Genomic DNA, 19,558 nt, shown 5'->3' with positions numbered 1-19,558 from the left:
TGGTGATCAACCTGACCTTTTAGCAACTGCGAGCTTCACCTCAGAACTTCATGAGAGTAAAAAACCTCCTGCTACCTTTGCTTTTGTTGGTTCCCAAAGTCCCCTGAGCCCAATAGAAGCTGCATCAATCCATTACTGCCAGCTTTATTCTGATGTTTTGTGTGTACAGCATTGAGAAGAAACTAACATGAGATCTTAGGAGCTCAATCCACAGGGGCTCATCAAATGGTTTGGTGGAAATGAAAATAACGTAAATCACATGCAATAACCGGCGCGCTCGCAACATTTCAGCTGAGTTTAACACCTAGGGGACATTTTGAAAGACTTGGAGAATCAAAGTCAATGATGTTCTGATAATTCATGATGGCCCAGCGTCTTAGTAATGCACTTTATAGAGACACATTAGAATATATCTTATTAAAAATGTTTGTTTACTTTTCTCACTCTTAAAATGACATTTAGACAAGACCATTCCCATTAAGGACTCAAGCAGTAATAAATATCTGGCGTTATTACTAACCATCATTTTCTGCTGTGCACTAGGCATCAATATAATCCAAGTTCAATTTAACAATGATTAATGGTGCAGATTTAAGTAGATATAAATATATATGAAATGATTTGACCTCTTAGTGACCATGAGAATATTCTGTGTTTTTTACTCGAACACACAAAAACAGACAAAACATCCAATATCCATTTAAAAAACAATGTCTTTCCATTCTCAAGTTATTACGTAAAGCCCACCACAGATAATCTATTCCCCAGTCTTCCTGTGCAGACATTCAGTCTTCAAAAAAAAAAAAAAATTCAAGAGTTTCTCCGAGAGAAAAAAAAAAAAAAGAAAATCCTCACTGGTGGTCAGTCGTGTCTGCACTATAGCTGAAGGTGCACATTTCATCTAGAGATGGAAACCAGACTGTATTTTTCTTACACAGTAGATTACTCTGTTTGATTCGTGCATTCTTAAATGATTTTATATATAAAATAAAATTCACACATACTCTCAGTGATGCTTTTTACAGGAAATCAGAAAGCCTGTTTCCTTTTGGCATAATAACATATTCTGTTATTATGATGTTATCATCAGTGAATATGTGCAAAGATAAAATCAGAGCTAAAAGTGACCTACTACTTACTATATTAAAATGTATTAGTACTTAAAACTCAGTTAAAAAAAAAAAGAATGACTTACTGCCTGGAAAACATATATGTCTTTTTGTCTGTCTTGGTAAGTTATTAAACTGGACATGTTTCCAAGAAACTGCAAAGCCTCCTGTGCTAAAAGATATAGCTTTAACTGTTATAAAAAGATGGATCTGGAGACTCCTTCTGATATCTATAGCTCCTCATATATACAATTTAACATGTTTTTATGTTATGTAATGACATATTAGCACATATTACTATACACCTTGCGGTTCAAGCTATGTTGGTATAACTCTACTTGGCCAATGGACCTCTGATCATTTAACCCCTTACTGTTTTGTATGATGTACAATTACGATTAAATAAAATTAAAATTTCCATCTCCTCACCTCATCTTAAGCTTCTCATTTAAGCCATTATTTCAGGCACCCAACAAAACCTGGCCATTATTCACTGTTCCTGGGAAAACCAGCTGAGTCACTGGCTATTTTCAAACGGCGGTTGAAGACCTACTTATTCAGGAAATACTTCAACTAGCACTTCTTTTTTTTTTTTTTTTTTTTTTTTTTAAATCTTTTGCATTTATATAAAAAAATAAATAAAAATAAAATAAAAAACACAACCTTTGACACTTTTTCATTGTAACTTTGAACAATGTTTTAAACTCATGGTATCTTAAGTATGTAACCTAGTAAGCCAGCATTAATGTATCCAATGTTAGAGACTTAAGCACTTATGTACGTCGCTCTGGATAAGGGCGTCTGCCAAATGCTGTAAATGTAAATGTAAAAGACGCCGATCCCCTCAGTAGATTCCTGTCAAGTTATTAAGGTGTCAGAAAAGTATGAACAGCTTGCAATACAATACAGTATCACTCTCTTAGCCTGCAGCCATTTTATTACTTAAAACTATCTTTGCTCTATGTTTCTTAAGCAGCTGCAGTATTGGCACTAAACACATGCTTTAAACTATGTGTTGAAGGTTTTTAAATGAATAATATGATAAACTGAGATGGTCTGAACTTACACACTTGTGTTCACAGTGGATGTGTTTTTCTATCTACAGCAATGCTTCAAAATTTGCCTTCAAAAGTTGAGACATGGGGCCTAAAGGATAATTATAATTTCTAGTGGTTTGAGTGAAATTAAAAAACAACAGAAAATGATTTAGTAAGGTGTTGGGCCACCATGAGCCACCAGAAAAACCTCTCATGTCTTGTGTAGGTCTCTGAAACTGTACTGGGACGATGAAGGCTGTTCTTCCTGGTGTTGTCAGACACATCACTGTTAAATTAGGTTGGCGATCTGGTAAATATAAAGGCCATAGTATATCCTTTACATCATTTTCATACATCACACACAGGTGGGTTTATTGTGGACAAGACTACGCCAACCAGGACAGAAAATGTTCAGTATAGGATAAAGCCAATCAATACACATATACACCGAAATGATGTCATCACAAATGTCCATCACAGCATAACAGAGCCTTAAATTTAATTTAACTTTGAATAGCTACGAAGTGGCGATGGTTTGTCATCTAAAAAAAACATCTGACACCAAATACGTCTTCCATGATCAACTAATCATTTGTGGTAAGCAGAGAATGGTGTAAATCAGATTTTTTCATAAAACTATGCCTTTAAATCAGTAGCCCGTAGGGAGCACTTTAAATAAAACGTGCCCTAAGGTACCCTGCTCGAGTGCAGAAAAGAACTACAGCTCCTTCACTGAAAGTGCTGACACCAGGCATGCCACAACAGACTACCTCAGTTTTCTGGCATAATGTGAATCCTTCCATATAAAAACATCCATACGAGACTAACACCAGCACTACCACAGTGGAAAAAGACATCTTACATTTTATACAAGTTGCAAATGCAATTAAAGAGGCATATCGGGATGACATAATCATAGTTTCTGACCAACATTTGGGTCTTTTTTCTCTCAGACAACTCTTCACTTTATGAGGTTTGTGGTTGTATACAGCAAATGGTAATAATCTTTTGGATCACAGATTCAGGAACAATAAAATCTCGAAGGGAAAAGGAAAATATTTCATGTTTTGTGTGCTGTTTAAGGCAAAACTGTAAAATATATATATATATATATCAGGGTGGACGATTCCTACTTGTACACAGTTTAAGTTCAATATTCCCCAAAAGAATACCAATGCACAATTATATCATGTATTTAACTTCAAATGTCATGAATATACAGTCTGAAAAAAGTTGCAATAAAATAGTGTTTTCTTTGGAATCAACTTTTTAATCATGGACACTTAGATACCAATAATCATTTACTCATACCTGTAAAACATCCCCCAATACAGACAGCCGATACAACCGATAATCTGTGACATAAGGTTAGAGTACGCTGTCGATAATCAACAGACAACACAAAAAGACATCGATCCGGACGCATTTCCTGATTAATAATGCCTACCAAAACCAAACAGACCGCAAACTGTCCTCTGTGAAAATGTCAAGAGGAGGAACTACATCTTTCTACAATACAATTAACCTGATAAACCATCTAGGCAATGCTAGAAGAGACATTGAAGATAACACCTCATACCAGAATGGTGTTCTTGATCTATTATAAATCACTGACAATAAGGGTTATGATAATGAATTGTACTTTAATTACAGTTCAACTATAGTACAAGTACTTTTTTGCCATCAACGTAAACCAAAATTCAAGAATCTGTGAGAATCTGATCTTATTTATGGTATGTAAAAGCTGCTCTTCTCCACTGCAGCTCTACTGTATTCAATGTAGCTAGCTAATTTCTAACTTCTTTAACTTCTACATAACTATTCTTCTATATATCTACTATATAAACCAGGAAAGAGTAAACAAAGCCAAATGAAATAATAACCAAATGAAGCATAACCTTCACAGAAACCTAAGAAAACTCTTTTATACACTGTGCTAATGTGTCATGATTGTGCAGAGCAAGATGTTCCATTATGGCAACAAACCCCAAATGTACAGAATTTTCACTTTTCCCAATTACTTGCCATGTTTTTATTTGAACATTTTGTAATTAAAGCTAGGACATAGCTAAAAAGATTACCTGCTTTATAACCAGTCAGTTATGCCCTCTTTAAGACAGTCTGGCAAAAAGGTTTCGATCATTAGTAAACAGGAGAGATAGATTTATTATCTCTCAAACTAGACCTATTAAAAATGTTACATTAAACAGTTAATAGAATAAAGAGTTAATAGAGTTAATCTCTCAAAAGAAACAAACAAAAGAAACATACTTGAAATGTTAACCTATTCATAACAGGTAACTGAATTCTGATTAAGTGAAGTCTACTGTTTAAACATGACTAGTATTGATATCAGTATCAGCGAATAGCAAAAAAACATCTTGCAAGAATACGCATGCATCCCTGTTTTTTATTGCTTTTTATTTTCATCTATTACATCATGATAAGAAATCATTAAATAAACTCGACCGTGTCTGCACCGTACTGTAAAGAAAATCCTCTTCCTTCAAATCACAAGACAGGATTTCATCAGATGTTACATGGAGGAGACTTTTTTCTGTCCCAGCTTTTCCTGTAAATGTTTTCACATGTGTTTGGTATATGATGAACAAAATACTCGGTTTATGATGACCGGCTCATCCTGTTCGATTCTCTCTTACTATAAAAAACAGCAGCTGTGCTTAGGCATTAGATGAGTCATATGACAGCTTAACATCTGAGTAACATCTACATCAAAAGCTATAGTTAAAGCCAGAGGTGGGGATCGATGCTGAAAGATAAAAAAAAAGCTTAGCTATATAAAATATGCTCCGATCCTCTTCAAATCTGTACACTTTATTTTAATTAGATCCTGTAGTCATGAGGTCTATCTGTACACACTAAGCTGTATATAATGCGTTCCCTTGACATTTTTCTCATTTGGTTACCTTATGGCCTTAAACTTACTTTAAAACAGATTCTCCACTACATGCAAAAATACATAAATCTTTAAACCCAATTGAGCTCAAGTCCCGCCAGCTCAAGTCCCATATCTGCTTATGTTAAATTCAGTTGATAGTATATGATTTGAAGAGACACACCCTCAATGTTAAAGCCACAACCACACTTATTTTCTGTAGACCTCTAGACTTCTGTTGAGGCACAGATCTGAGGAAAGGAACAAAGAATTTTGCAGGATTAAATCAATTCCAGAACCAAATAAGAATCTTTCTACATCAAGGTCAGAGAGGTAACTTTGGTCAGAGAGGTAACTGAGAACCGGCCAAAAGAACAGTAATCATCTGGTATTTTTGATAAAGGAGCCAAATAAAAACCTGAGTAAAAGGCTCAGATTGAGTAAAACATAAAATGGTTCACTCTGGGTTTCCAGAAGGCACCTAAAGGACTTTTATGCCATGAGATAAAGGATTGCATGGTGTGATGAAATTCTAACTAAACTCATTCTTTAGAATGAGTTTACAGTATAAATACTGTATGAATTACAAGTGTTAATTTTGGACAAAAAAAAAAAATAAAATAAAAAACAGGGACAGCTCATTGCCTGGCCAATTCTATCTCTGTTGTGAAACACAGTGATGACATCATGCTGTGAAAATGTTTTTTACAGCAGCAAGCACTAGAAGGCTTTTCCTGATGAATAGATCATATTCCTGAAAGAAAAAAAAAAACCCTCAAGAGCAGTCAAGACCTTTGATAGAGCACAGGTAAACTTTCCAACAAGACAATGACCCAAAATAACCCAAAAAAAAAAAAAAAAAAAAAAAGGGCCCGAGTTGGCAAATGTTGCTGAGTGGCCGAGGACATGAACCCAATCTCTGGAGAGACCTTAAAATATCTCTTCAGTGATGGTCCCCTTTCAAGCTGACAAACATGCAGAGGTTCTGAAGAAAGGATGAATCCAGCTGTGAAGAGCTTGTAACATGACACCGAAGACAACTTAAGGGTCTAAAAATGAGTCAAAGTATAACATTTTAGATTTAGAGTTTTTTTGAAGACTGTATTCATAAGTAACTCTCACCGAATGCAATGTATATAAAAATGTTCGGCCTTGTTGGTAAATATTTAACACAACATAACATATTTCTGGGCACTACCATTTCCCAAGACCTGAAATGAAGGAAGTATCCAATAAACCTGATTCTGATTCTGTTGTATATGTTCCAAAAATATATACTTATTCTTAATGAATTGATTCTTCTTAGTAAAAAAAAAAAAAGAGTTTAACTTATTAAATTGGACACCAACTTTAAGCTAGTAATCGGCAATCAAACCATTAAAAAAAATTAAATTTCAAAAAGTGTTTGCATCTTAATCTTTATATATAGCAGGAAACTAAACAAAGTTTAATACTTTAATACTTTGCTGCATGGTTAAAACAGAAATCTATAAATCACCATCCTCCATCAAGTCAGTTCACTACCTATAAAAATGTGGCTTGTCTTATCCAGCTGGATACTAGGCCAAAGTACTTGTTCCACTTCTGCAAAATATCACCTCATTATAATGATTAGCTCTCCTTATTTATGAGTGTAATTAGTCAAATCAGGCTTTGTGTTGAATATTTGGAACTGAAATTCGGTACATTCGTCTGCAATCATGTCAATTTAGTTTACAATGTGTTTGTGCTCTAGATTAGCATGCTTAACAAAGGCCAGAGGTATTTATTCTAACCCTGCTCAACACCACATCATTTTTTCTCATTAGCAAGAAATGAGTTTAATAGTGAAATTGCATGTTGTGGTGGATGAACAGAACAAATGTACATAGTCCTATCCTCCATCAAGTCAATATTCCAACCAGGGCCACAAAATCATCTGTAACTGATATTTTTAAAAGAGTCTTGTACCTTTTATATAATCTGTGTAATGCTTACACTGTGAAGTCAACCTCCATTTTTATCCCAAAGGTAGATTACAGTACTGTCCCTTTAAGCAAAGCAAGTAATACATATTACAGTTTTACATGTCAAAGTTTTTCTCCTCTGGAGGGAAACTTAATGATGATTTATGGAGAATTGTTTCTGTCTATTTAAACAACCTCATCATAAAAATGGCACTTCAGAGATGTCTCTTCATGACAGAGACAAACACAGCCTCTGTCATCATTCAAATTATATGTCTCACAAACACTAACTCCTTGATCTTACACTCATTATGGTCTGTGATGGCCAGGCGCTTCATGTGTTCTTAAATCTTATACACAGGTCTCTAGGACAGGTCACTAGTACAAATACGTTTGCAGCACGAACTTTTATGAAAACGAACTTTTATGACACTGTATATAAGAATTGACATAATATAAATGAAAATTTGTATGACATAAAGGAAGAAAAATGAAGGATAAATGTTACAATACTGCACACGTTATCCATAAATCAACAACCCAAAACAGCACTTACAGACTAGACATAACCACCCTCTATATGAAACTGGATACTGCCTCCTTATTCTTTTGCCCACCCATGAAACGGGAGATGGGGCTGGACAAAAGGATCAAGGGGGAGAAAACCTTTTAATGCACACTGAAAATTCACATCCAGGACACTTTCTTGGTTGTTCTTATCAGTTTATACAGAGCCTCTGTGCCTCAGGGAATTTTGAACATGTACATTACATCCAAGTTTCTATCCTAAGTGGATGTTCTAACATAAGAACTAATGACAAGCCATATGGCATCTCTTTTGTTCACAGCACCTCCATAGGCTAGTAATTACAGCACAGCAAAGCACCAACCTCTTTCTTCCAAAAGAGGCAGTATCTTGTACCTGACACTAAGACTGTGTCTTTCAGATACTGAACTGAAGAAGCTTCTTAGGCAAGCCCTGGCTTCGCTCAGAGCGCAGCCTCGTCTGTTTTAGACATTTGTCAGCTCGGCAGCCGAGTAGACGCACGCTATCATAGCGCTGCTGGCAAAGCCCACACAGCCTGGGAAAGGCGGAAATATTTGGCCTCGCAAAACTGCCTGCAAAACACTGGTAATGTACTAATGACTTGCTCGTTTCTGCTCTCCTTTACCTCTAACCATCAATAAAGCTGTTAAACCTTCAGGAATCTGCACTTTTTTTTCAGCAGATGTAACTTTATTAGTATTAGCATTGCTCTATCTGCATACAGTTTGAGTTTGTGAATAAGTACTTGGGATGATTAAAAATATATACACACATGAAACAACAGTGCATGTGGGGAGAAAGAAAAATCAGTTAATTGTTTGCATTTGTTGGTTTTGTTCCAGCAGTTGTTCCGTCTGGGGAAACTCTATAGTGTAAACATTGCTCTCTAATTGGGTCCAGAAAAAAACCCATACAAAGTTAAGCTGGATGTCCTGACTCATTACTAGATATTTTCTGCCCTCCTCTCTTTTTGCCTTTTCGAAAGATTCTTTCCATCTGAGCCTTGTCATCCTAAAAGGCTTGTTAACCATAGAAATGCTTTCTATGGTTCCTTCTTTTTCTCCTCACTCATCAGATTTCTTCTTTTTTTCCCTTGTGCCACAGACCCAGATCTGTTTGAGCACTAACCACATGACACTATGCCTAAGGCTTGCAGCCTGTGTGTTGACATCGGAAAAGGGCAGGGGCGGTATCCCTAAGCACGTCTGAACTTCCTGCCTTGATTACTAATCACAAATCTGTGCTGCTTACTGTCTTTCTCACGACTTAACCATTTCCATGAATTCAGGGTTATTATGTAGCTTATTCTTGCGATGTTATGTTCCAATGTTCCTCTTATGCATTGTTTTAATGGTTTATTTCTGGTGATAAAGAAAGCGTGGAAATGTTTTGTTGCACATGGATTGAATTGATTTGCTCTTCTGCAGTGAGGAGAAAGTTTTGGTATATAAATACAGTTTTATTACAGAAGTACAGAAAACTGAATGGTGTACAGCTGTTTGTCAGGAACAAGAGTAATTCTACTAAAAAATATTTATCATCTTGTTAAATTTACACATGACTCTTAAAACTAGTAATTGGTACCTAACACATAACTAAATAATAGCTTTTGGGTAGCCTTACTGTTTTGCTATAAGGTGCCACTATATTCACTGAGGTGTCTGACATTCCAGGATAATACACAAGCCCAAATACAATGGCCTACTGTAACTTGCTATTTATTTCCAGACTTGTTATTATAGAAGTGTGTGTGAAACTATAAATTAAAAGGGGTATATTAAGGACAAAGGGGTCTAAGATCTTCGTTTCATTCCACAGACTTCCGTCATGAGACTATGGTTTTTACTTGCCGTGTCATTTTTCTGCTGGCTAAGCTACAGTGTTGCCAAAGAACAGAATCCGAATCGTCCCATGGCTAAAGGAAGACGAAGGAGGGGGAAGAAAATGGTCCGTCAAGGCAGGATGCCAGTAAATGGTGGATATAACGGAGCATCAGTTTTCATTGAGTCTTATAAAGGGGTAGATGAACCAAAGCCGAACTACAATGTTATTCCAGGTCAGTATATACTTAAGAGGGGTCCTTAAAGTTGACTGACGCAAAAGCTTACTGAATCGGTCTTTATATTAGTACAAATCACTGTATTTAAAAATACAAACTGTTTTACAGGAAACTGTTTTACAAATTTACATTTACATTTACAGCATTTGGCAGCTTTAAGCTTTAAGTCTTTCAAAATGACTGCTAACTCCAAGTTCTCCTAAAAGAGAGAGAAAGCTAAGAGAATTTTGAAAACTCAGCTCAATAATTATTAACATGATTTAACATGGCAATAAACTTCGTAGGTTTAGGGTCAACTTATGCTTCCCACTGAGGACGTGTGGTATTTCCTGAAAGGAAAATCTTGGGAAGCCAGCTATTTGTTGACATGACCATATTGCCCATGGTGGTATTACACTGACCACATGATTACTGGCTGTATATTCAATCTGAGCAGCTACAGTGTAAGAACCGCAATTCTGGTCAACAGGAAGATAAGTTTACAATGTGAAATGGTTGGTCTCACAGTATAATTCACAAGAACTCCAAGCTAATATAAAAAGCTCCTTGATTGTGTCCTGTGTTAATAAGCACAAGGAGACAAGTAACATGTAGATTACATTATACACTGTCAGATACAAAAACACTAGCCAACTGTAGGTACCTGTGAGCTTGTGTAGGCAAGAGAGGGCAGATAGCACTTTCCTCAGAGTGTGTTATGCTGACACAATGAGGAGCAGCAACTTTTAACAGTTTAACAGAAAAGTTGCAGCTGATAGATTTCATGTGTCTCGGAGGAAGCATAGCCTTCACTCTGTTGTAGGATAGGGAAGAACTGGCTGGTGGGTGGGAATTGGACATTGGGAATGAATGACTCAGAATCTTATTGTTCTGAGTCACCTGGAAGAAGATTATGGTTCTTCCTGATGTTATCTCGGGGAGTTTTTCCTTACCGCCATATCCTCCAACTTGCTCATTATGAATTTAAATCTAAATACAGTAATGTGTGTCTGCAAAGCCACTTTGTAACACTTTGTGTCCATTGTAAAAAAAAAAAAAAAAAAAAAAAAAAAATATATATATATATATATATATATATGAAATGTATTGAAATACATTGCCAGGTGACCAAACTGAGGAGTAAATGAGACAAAACCCCAAATACTGGAATACAATGATTAACCATGCTTTTTTTGCTGTTATTAACCCAATTCAATCCTTCATTTCCTCTAGGGAACACAGGACAGTGTGTATTTCAGGGCATCACTATGTTTGATAAAACCGTGTGGTCACCGAAGCCCTGCGTTACCTGCTTATGCTCCAGTGGGAATGTGGTGTGTGATGAAATGCAATGTCCGTTTTTAGAATGCCCACTCAAATTTAAACCTATCGGACAGTGCTGCCCAATCTGCATTGAGCGCAGTGAGTAAAATGCCTTGGTCCAACCTCAAACTCCTTTGCTTTCACTTTTAAAGGGCTAAGTTTCTTTGGTCATTGTATCTGTGTTTCTATTAAGGTTGTCAAATCTACATTCAAATCTAAATCATGAAAAATTTGTAGATTTTGCCCAGAAGCAGCAAAACTACTCTGTACATACAGAGATACATACTGTACATATCTCACTAACCAATGGTTCCAAGTGTAATTTAAATAAAAGGAAAACAAACAGACAAACGTTTTTTTTAAGTCATGGAAATCACAACCCATTCTATCAAAGGTCTTATATTTAAAAATATTTATTTATATTACCCTCAGACCTAATGTATGTAGGTATTTTCTGCACAATTTTCAAAAGGAATTGCATTTTTTTTTACATTCTGGTGTGGATATATCACCTTTAATGAAATTCATATTAAAAATAATACTGAATTGATTCTGACTCTTGCTGTATTACTACAACAATCACAGCTCAAGAAGTCTCTGAACACTCTGGAGATTCCCCTGTTCCTAATGATCCAAGCATCACCGATGCAGCGTTTCTGCCTGAGAAGAGCACCACAAAAGAGAAACACAAGAAGGAAGAGGAGAGGATCCTAAGGAAAGATGCTGAGCATAAGAAGAGGAAGAAGCAGAAGAAGCAGACAGAAAAATGGAGGAAACAATTAGAGGAGCAAGAGCGAGAGGAGGAAATGAGGAGGTTGCGAGAAGAAGCAGAGATGAGAGCAGAAGCAGAAAAAGAGAGGAGGAAGAGAATGGAGGAACTCCAGCGGGTGGAGGAAGAGAGAATAAGGAGGAGGGAAAAGGAAGAGAGGGAAAGGCTGAGGACTCTTCAAGATGCTGCAGAGCGAGTAAGGAATGAACTGAGGGCAGAGGAAGATGAAGAGGAGGAGGAAGAAGAGATTGTGTGGTTAAGAGGGGATGTTTTCCAAATGCCACCACAGTCACCTACCCCTCTGGTCTTTCCTCCTCCAACTGCACCCTCTGAGCCCAGTCATGCTGGAGAGGGAGAGGATGCAGACGAGGAATCTGCACGGATTAGCTACGCACTCCCTCAGGGATGCACAATCTCTGATGTCATTGTCTCCTGTGAAAATGCCAAACTCACCAGTATTCCTCCTCTTTCCATCCCTGAGCTCAAGTCTCTCAATCTACAGGGTAAGGATGACAACACAGTACAAACAATGTGGGCAAGCCAACGGTAACAAGTCTAACTGTAAGGAAAGACTATATTACAACCTGATTTATTATGGCTCTACAGTGTAGGATGTGATGTCTTATTCTTGTGTGTTGTGATGTATCCTAAATCAATGGCAGAATTAAAATGTATTAGTAATTATACATGATAGATTAAGGTCACAACAACATGCAGAACATCATAAAATAATAAAAAACTCATTTAACCATCAGGAGGTGTAATGCAGCTTTGAGCAAAGTGGAAGTGGATCTTTTATAACTCAGATTTCAGCAGCTTTGAACAGTTCAGCTTGTCATATTACCAGAATATCACCACCATTTCCAAGACAGCAGAAATGCAGACACTGGAGACTCTTTCCAAAAATGTTAAACAAACATCTCCTTCCAGAAATCTTAATCAACTATACCTTTGTTAAATAACACATTTATGAATCAGGTTATCAGAGCGGTTCAGTTACGTAGGGTGTCTGTTACATGGGTACTTGTGAATGAGCTGTCAGTATAGAAATGATATAGTATTAGAACATGTGCATCAATATAAATCTGTGAAAAAACTTCAAAAACAGATCTCTCATAACGTAATTGTATCATGAGGAAAATTTCGTGCCTTGCGAATGTTTCTGGTGTATGTGCGAAGTAGCTTCTGAAATGTCCGTCATAAATGTCAATCACTGACAGATGATTCAGTTTGAGTGATTCCCCGTTCAAAGGAAAAGCATCCACGATGCTGCGTTACTGCACTTTTGCTGCCTCTAGAACATGCTCTTATTCTGAGATCACGAGAAAAAAAATAATACTACATAGACTCTTAAGACTTCCGTAGCATAGGGCACTTCTGTCAGAGTTGCAAAATTGTTCTAATGCAGTAAAGTAACAATTTCCACATTATTGGCTGTACTGAAGTATTCAAAGCAATGCTCTAACACATTTTGTGTAGTATTTCCACAAAGCTCCACTCTTACAACCTACCTTGCTATAACCATGACCTCCTCTTTGAAAGTATTTCATCTACCTTATAATCTGGAAGGAAAAATGGAAAATGTAACAAAATACATGACATCAACGCCATTCATCAAAAATGCTTTTGGTAAGCAATTTGTAGTGACTTAACACACCGTATTTTGTGAATCCACAGGAAATGCAATCACTACCATTCCAGCTGAAGCATTTAACGGTGTGCTGAATTTGGAGTGGATAGATTTTGGAAAAAATAAGATCTTATCAACTGGAATTGATCCACGAGCGTTTACCGTAAGGACTTACTTTGGCAATCATTCATTTTGTAAATGTTACTATCCAAAGTGACTTAAAACTGAGTTGATCAGATGTACAGTAGGAAAAGACCCTTGCGCAACAGTGATTGTCAAATTGTCAATAGCAGTAGAACAAGCCCTAGCCTACGTAACATAATTCTGTGCCCTACACTCTGGTCCACCATCGCCCACTTTTCCAATATGAAGACAGAATACGAATACATAAAAGTGCACTAATAAACGAAAAACTGTGTTTTTATAGTCATGAATAATCAATTCTGACTTTAGGGCTGACACAAACATTAGTGCTGCAGTGTTTGTCCTCCCTGTGCTCAGACTACTTAGAATGGCCAATTAAAATAAACAAAGAATTCCATGGCACACGATCAAGACAAATATCAGAAAGCCTGCTCCTACTTTCAGTTATGCTCTGTAGTTTGCAAAAGCTTTATAAAGAAGTTTTTTATTTAACAAAACCTTTAATAGTAGTCCAGTCACACAACAACACCACAGGTACCCTAGAAATAAGCTAATAGGGTGTCTAGAGTAGAGAAAGAACATCATTTAGCATTTTAAAGAAAATGAATTTTACATGAGGTTGCAATACATTTGTATCAGGAAAATGTACAAAAAAGTCAAAGTGTCCAAAACTTCACTAATATATTTCTCCCATTTTATTTTCATTTGAAACAATTCCATTTTATTTTAAATGTATTTACAGAGGCTTAAATTTTTAACCCGGTTATATATGGATGGAAATTTGCTGGAACAAATCCCCCCAGGGCTTCCATATACGCTACAAGAATTAAAGATCAATGAAAACAACCTCCAAGAGATAGATGAGGACAGCTTTGAAGGTAATCCATCCAGGCTTGTAGAGCATCGTAACTAATAATGTTTTTGAGTGATGCCTAAAAGTTTTGTCATAACCCCTGGCAGGTCTGGGCAATCTGGTTACTTTGGAAATGGAAGGAAACTTACTGAGTGAAGCAAATGTAAATCCCAAAGTCTTCACACCACTGAAACAGCTCACCTACCTACGACTGGGCAGGAACCACTTTCGCACTATCCCTCAAGGACTACCAGTGACTCTGCAGGTACTGTTAGAAGTGTGGATATGATATGGTGGCAGGTCATCTGTCAAAGCTTATCCACCCTGCTGTAACCGATACTATTCCACTGCTCATGCAAAAATTCACATGGCCATCTGAAATGCATTCGTTCATCTCATTAATGAATCTCATCAAACATCTCACATTTGGTCACAGCGTATTCAGTCCATATTCATTAAAGGTAGGAGGAAGCAGGAGAATGGGAAAAATGATCTAAGAGCCTCCCTCATACTTGCATGCTAACTAAATCTAATATGATAATATTTTCAGTTCCAACAAAGAATGTGATTAAAACCAAACCGTCTACACAACACTAAATCACGCTAAATAATACTGCGCCACCTTCATCAGATTTGAACAATGTCACACTGAAATGTTGGCTGCTGATGTGTTATCTTATATAACATCATTGATCACATACCAAAATTAAAAAAAACATAATTTCTTTAAAATTTTATTTGTGGTCTTCATAAGACTAAAGGACAAGTGGAGCAAAGTGGTGTTATGGGTAACAGTAACAGAACACAGCGTACATACAGTTGATAAAGTCTACTGAACCACGTTATTCTCAACAGCGCCTCCATTTGGTCATAAAATATAACAAATAACAAACAAAGAAACAATGAATAATCAATTAACATACTGAATAAGCAACATAACTACAGCATTTTATCCACTTATTACCGAATGGGAGTTCAGACACCTCACAGTTATTCTGCTATAACAAGTTTGCATTACTTAGCATTAGATATATCATTACTGACAAGAAGTACGAGTACAAAATTGTGTTGAGCGGGTTGCCTTTGCTGGCAACAAGACTAGAACCTTGTGTTACTTAATCGTTACACCTCAATCAGGAAGCTATTGCAGAGAAATTATTTCAGACATTTAACTTTGCTGTGATCTTACTGCAACTTACTTGCTGTGACCTTATTGGATAAATTCTAAAATCTAGTTTATCAGTTTATTTGCTGATTACATTAATAATTCCTTATATCCAAAGATTCAATCACTCCTTCTGGAGGTATCACAGGAATGTCAGACTGACACATAGACAACCCAAAACCACACATTTATGTATGCCTTCCCCTGCAACCTGCAATATTTTATATTTTATAACTCAGTTGCCCAAAATCCACTTATTATAAACAAAAATCCCTTAATTCTATATTAAGGAATACAACAAATAGACAAATTGATTTTGGTTGCCTCAGGCCACTTACATCTAGGAGCCCTCGGACTGAACTGCAATATTTTCCTAGTGAAAACGCCATTTAACTGAGGAAGCATGTGGGTTTTTCATATGGAAGTGATTCTAGCAGAGTTCATGACACACAAGCCTTAGAAACATGAGCTGACCGAAAACAATAGAGCCATCAGTATGCTAGAAACAAAATAACTACGGAGGAGCAATTCTAATAATTTGGTAGTGACCATAAAGTTTGGGCTTTTCTTTGTCTCACAATCTTTATTACAAACATCCTGCTCGGGTCTGTATTACACTGCCTCATCTGCATTCTCCTTAACACTATAAAACATGAGACTTTGTTTTTTCCGTATGTTTTGGTTTGTTATACGTCACACTGCCCCCTACCACATGCAGTCATTTAACATGTGAGCGCGATGGCAGCCACCAACTGTACAACAGTGACAAGACCCAAAGCACAAGTGTCTGATAGTGAGGTGTTTATATCTGTGTATGCTGTTTTTTATATGTTGGGTCAGCCTTCTGTCTGTCATGTAATGTTAAAACAACTGCATGTGCATATAAGGTGCTCATGCTTGCAATTACAAAGACACAGAAGTATTAATTAAGCCTAAGAAATGACAATTCATGATTTAATTTTAACAAACCCCCAAATCTAGACCAGTAACACATGATGTTTGTGGTTTCATCACTTGCTTAAGTGCCAAAATATATTTTAAATCAAATAAAATTTGTTGCTTTGTTTTTTTTTAGGAGTTGCATCTTGAAAACAACTTAATTGAAGAAATACCTGACGGAGCTTTTAACCAAAGCAAAAACCTCCAAGTTGTTGTTTTAAGACACAATAAAATAGATGAGTCACGGATTTCACCCTTTGCCTGGTTAAATCACAGGTATGTAAAAATAACATAAAACGAGCACATCATATTACATGATAAAATTAACCCAAGCAAATGTTTTATTTTCCTGTGAAATATAGAAATATTCCTTGACATTTTGTATACAGTACATTAGTTTCCTTTTGTATATAGTAGTTGCTTAGCACACGGTTTCCCTTATGAACAATATCTTTAAAGGAATCTGGAATCAGTTGATCTCTCACACAACAAACTCCATTTGGTCCCGTCGTTCCTGCCAAAGTCCTTGGTTCACCTGGTGTTGGTCGGCAATCAGATCGAACGTATTCCAGGATATGTGTTTGCTCACATGGAGCCTGGCCTTGAGTATCTGTATCTCTCCTACAACAAGCTGGATGGAGAAGGAGTGGAACCAGAGTCTTTCTTTGGCACATTTAACACTATGACCGAACTTTGTCTTGACCACAACCAACTGACCAGCATTCCCATCGGTGTCAATGAGATGACAGCGTTACATTTCCTCAGGCTTAACAACAATAACATAAGGTATCACAAACAGTTCATTATGTACTGTAACATAACACTGATTTGATATTGAGCAAATGTATTTTCCAGACAAAAAAGGCTACAGGGACTTGGTTGGAAATGTCCAAAGCAATTCTGAATCGTCATCTTTAATACATATACTTGGGGTGGGTAGGGGGAATTTCACAAAACTTTCTTTGGTAGAGATTTCACAAAACATTGGGGTATGGATGAACACCGCTCTTACAAAAGATGTTCCCTCAGTTGGTGTTTTGAATGTGGTTGTGGTGAGCGCTGTCTAACACTTCTCTCAAAAATAATACAGTGCAAGATTTGGTTTCTGTGAAGGCTGTAGCACATTATTTAGACCACTTTCATTCTTAACAACCGTTCAGTCAGTCCTGGTGCCATGTGGATGGCGGCATCATAGTTAAAGAGATCATCTTTCTTCAGGATAGAATGTATCAGACAAAGATAAAGGTGATCAGAAAGATCTGTGTAAAGAGATATACAAACCAAAACATCACCAAAATCACTGTTGGATTGTTGGATGTTTCTATGATATTGATTCTATACAGAATCAGGTTTCACCACACTAACAATTAAGGTGACTTCTAAAATGCAGATAAGCTCTCATAGAACTTGTAAGTGGACATGTACTGTTAGTTAAAGTGGTGTTAAAAACCACCTGATACTGTAACAATCATGGCTGTACATTTATAGAAAGATGCACTGCAATAAATAATTTGTTTGCTGGTACAAAAAAGATTACATGATAACATGCAGTAGTAACGGTGAGTATTTTACCATGTAGATAATAATTTAAAAAAGAATGAAAGACCTCCACTATCAACATAAACCTTATATATATATATATATATATCCATACATAATCACAGACACCCACAGAAGACAACTAAGTGTTTTTAATGCTTTCATTCCTCTAACCAACAGGCACATTGGAGAGGACAATATCTGTGACCCCTTGAACGATGAGGATTCGCACATAGTAGCCTTGCGCCTTGAGAATAATTTGCTTGACCCCCGGAAAATTCCTCCATCTGCCTTTGCATGTGTTAGGTCTTACTCTAGTGTTGTTTTGAGGCCTCAAAGAATTAAATAATCTTATACTGATGTCTTAAGCATGTTAATCTTTCTTATTACAGTGCCCAATCAATGCTGAGAGAATAAAATGTAATGTAAAATTCGCCATACTTTTGCTAGAGTTTTGCATGAAGGTCACTGTTCAATATGTTGATCTGTTCATAAGACAAAAGCCTTTATTCCTTAGCAAGGAGAATTAAGGCATGGTTACATGCTGGTATGTAGAGCATGTCAGCAGATGTGGTTATGGGGAAATATTTAGACTTTTAGTCTTTCTATGAATGCTAAATGGAAATATTTTCTTTCCGATTATTCAGTCAGGGAAAAACGGCAGATCTGAACTCCAAAGCTATTCAAGGATATGATTCTGTTCACACCAGTATTTCGATATTTCACCAATTTTCATACATTTTCATAGATCATAAAGAAAACTATAGTTTTACAAGACGTTTATTTGTATAGCTGCACATTTACCATGAAGAACAAACCAAAAGATGATTACTACTGAGTAAAAAAAAGATGTACTAGTATCCTAATATATTTTCTCATTATTCGTAAGAACTCCTGGGAAAAATGCATTCTTTCAGTTTCTGTGCCTTTAAACCACTCGCTACCATACGGATTCACATTTACCCCTTTGTCTGGATATGTATTTAATAATATATTTAATAAAATAAGGCTTGATGTTTACCACTACATCTCAAGCATTCATTTATTCTGGAAGACTGCACATCCAGATGTTTGGTTCTACATGGGAAACAGATGAGGTGTAATTTTTTATAATCAACAACTGTTACTATGGAAAAGGTTTGGGAATCTGGACACATTTTAAATGATTCATGTGGTGTTTCTTTTAACATTTGCTAGAATATTCGAGTATACAGCCACACTGGATAAGAATGGGTCTGGAGAAATTCCCTTACAGGGTCTGTATCTGTTTTCACCATGTATCACAAATGCTTACCAGAATGATGAAAACTTGGAAGTGGCTAAATAAATTACAGAGCATCTCTATCTGACCAGTCATCATAACAGCTAGGTATAGGTACAGCATTAGGGGGATTAGCAGTGCAGGAATGACAAATGAATGTTCTGCAACAAAGGTTTAACAAAGGATTGTGTGAAACTTTTTGAAGACTTCAAGTCTTCAAATACGAGTTCAATAAAATAAAATCCAAGCATACAGCTGAACAGTTCTGGGTAATTAACTTCATTAAGAGCTCAAAAGTGCAATGGGTTGGCACTCCGTCCAGGGTGTATCCTGCCTTGATGCCCAATGACGCCTGAGATAGG

The 19,558-nt window shown here is 36.5% G+C and overlaps 2 protein-coding genes across 3 annotated transcripts in view; one reads left to right on the top strand and one right to left on the bottom strand.

The window, feature by feature from the left end:
* Positions 1–19,558, bottom strand: part of LOC132837848 (centromere protein P-like) — a 69,802-nt gene that overhangs the window by 3,708 nt on the left and 46,536 nt on the right. The window lies entirely within an intron of this gene.
* ecm2 (extracellular matrix protein 2, female organ and adipocyte specific) lies at positions 7,924–18,955 on the top strand. Its single transcript, XM_060858424.1, has 10 exons — positions 7,924–8,120; positions 9,354–9,591; positions 10,807–10,995; positions 11,482–12,168; positions 13,343–13,458; positions 14,182–14,317; positions 14,400–14,557; positions 16,533–16,672; positions 16,856–17,182; positions 18,116–18,955. Exons 2-10 carry the CDS (start codon positions 9,363–9,365, stop codon positions 18,282–18,284), a joined length of 2,151 nt encoding a protein of 716 aa, XP_060714407.1. The 5' UTR covers positions 7,924–8,120; positions 9,354–9,362; the 3' UTR covers positions 18,285–18,955.

The sequence above is a fragment of the Tachysurus vachellii genome, chromosome 22 (assembly GCF_030014155.1).
Source record: "Tachysurus vachellii isolate PV-2020 chromosome 22, HZAU_Pvac_v1, whole genome shotgun sequence".
NCBI classification, from domain to species: Eukaryota; Metazoa; Chordata; class Actinopteri; order Siluriformes; family Bagridae; genus Tachysurus; species Tachysurus vachellii.
Note: the sequence above shows the minus strand (reverse complement) of the source record. Positions and strands in the feature narration are given on the sequence as shown.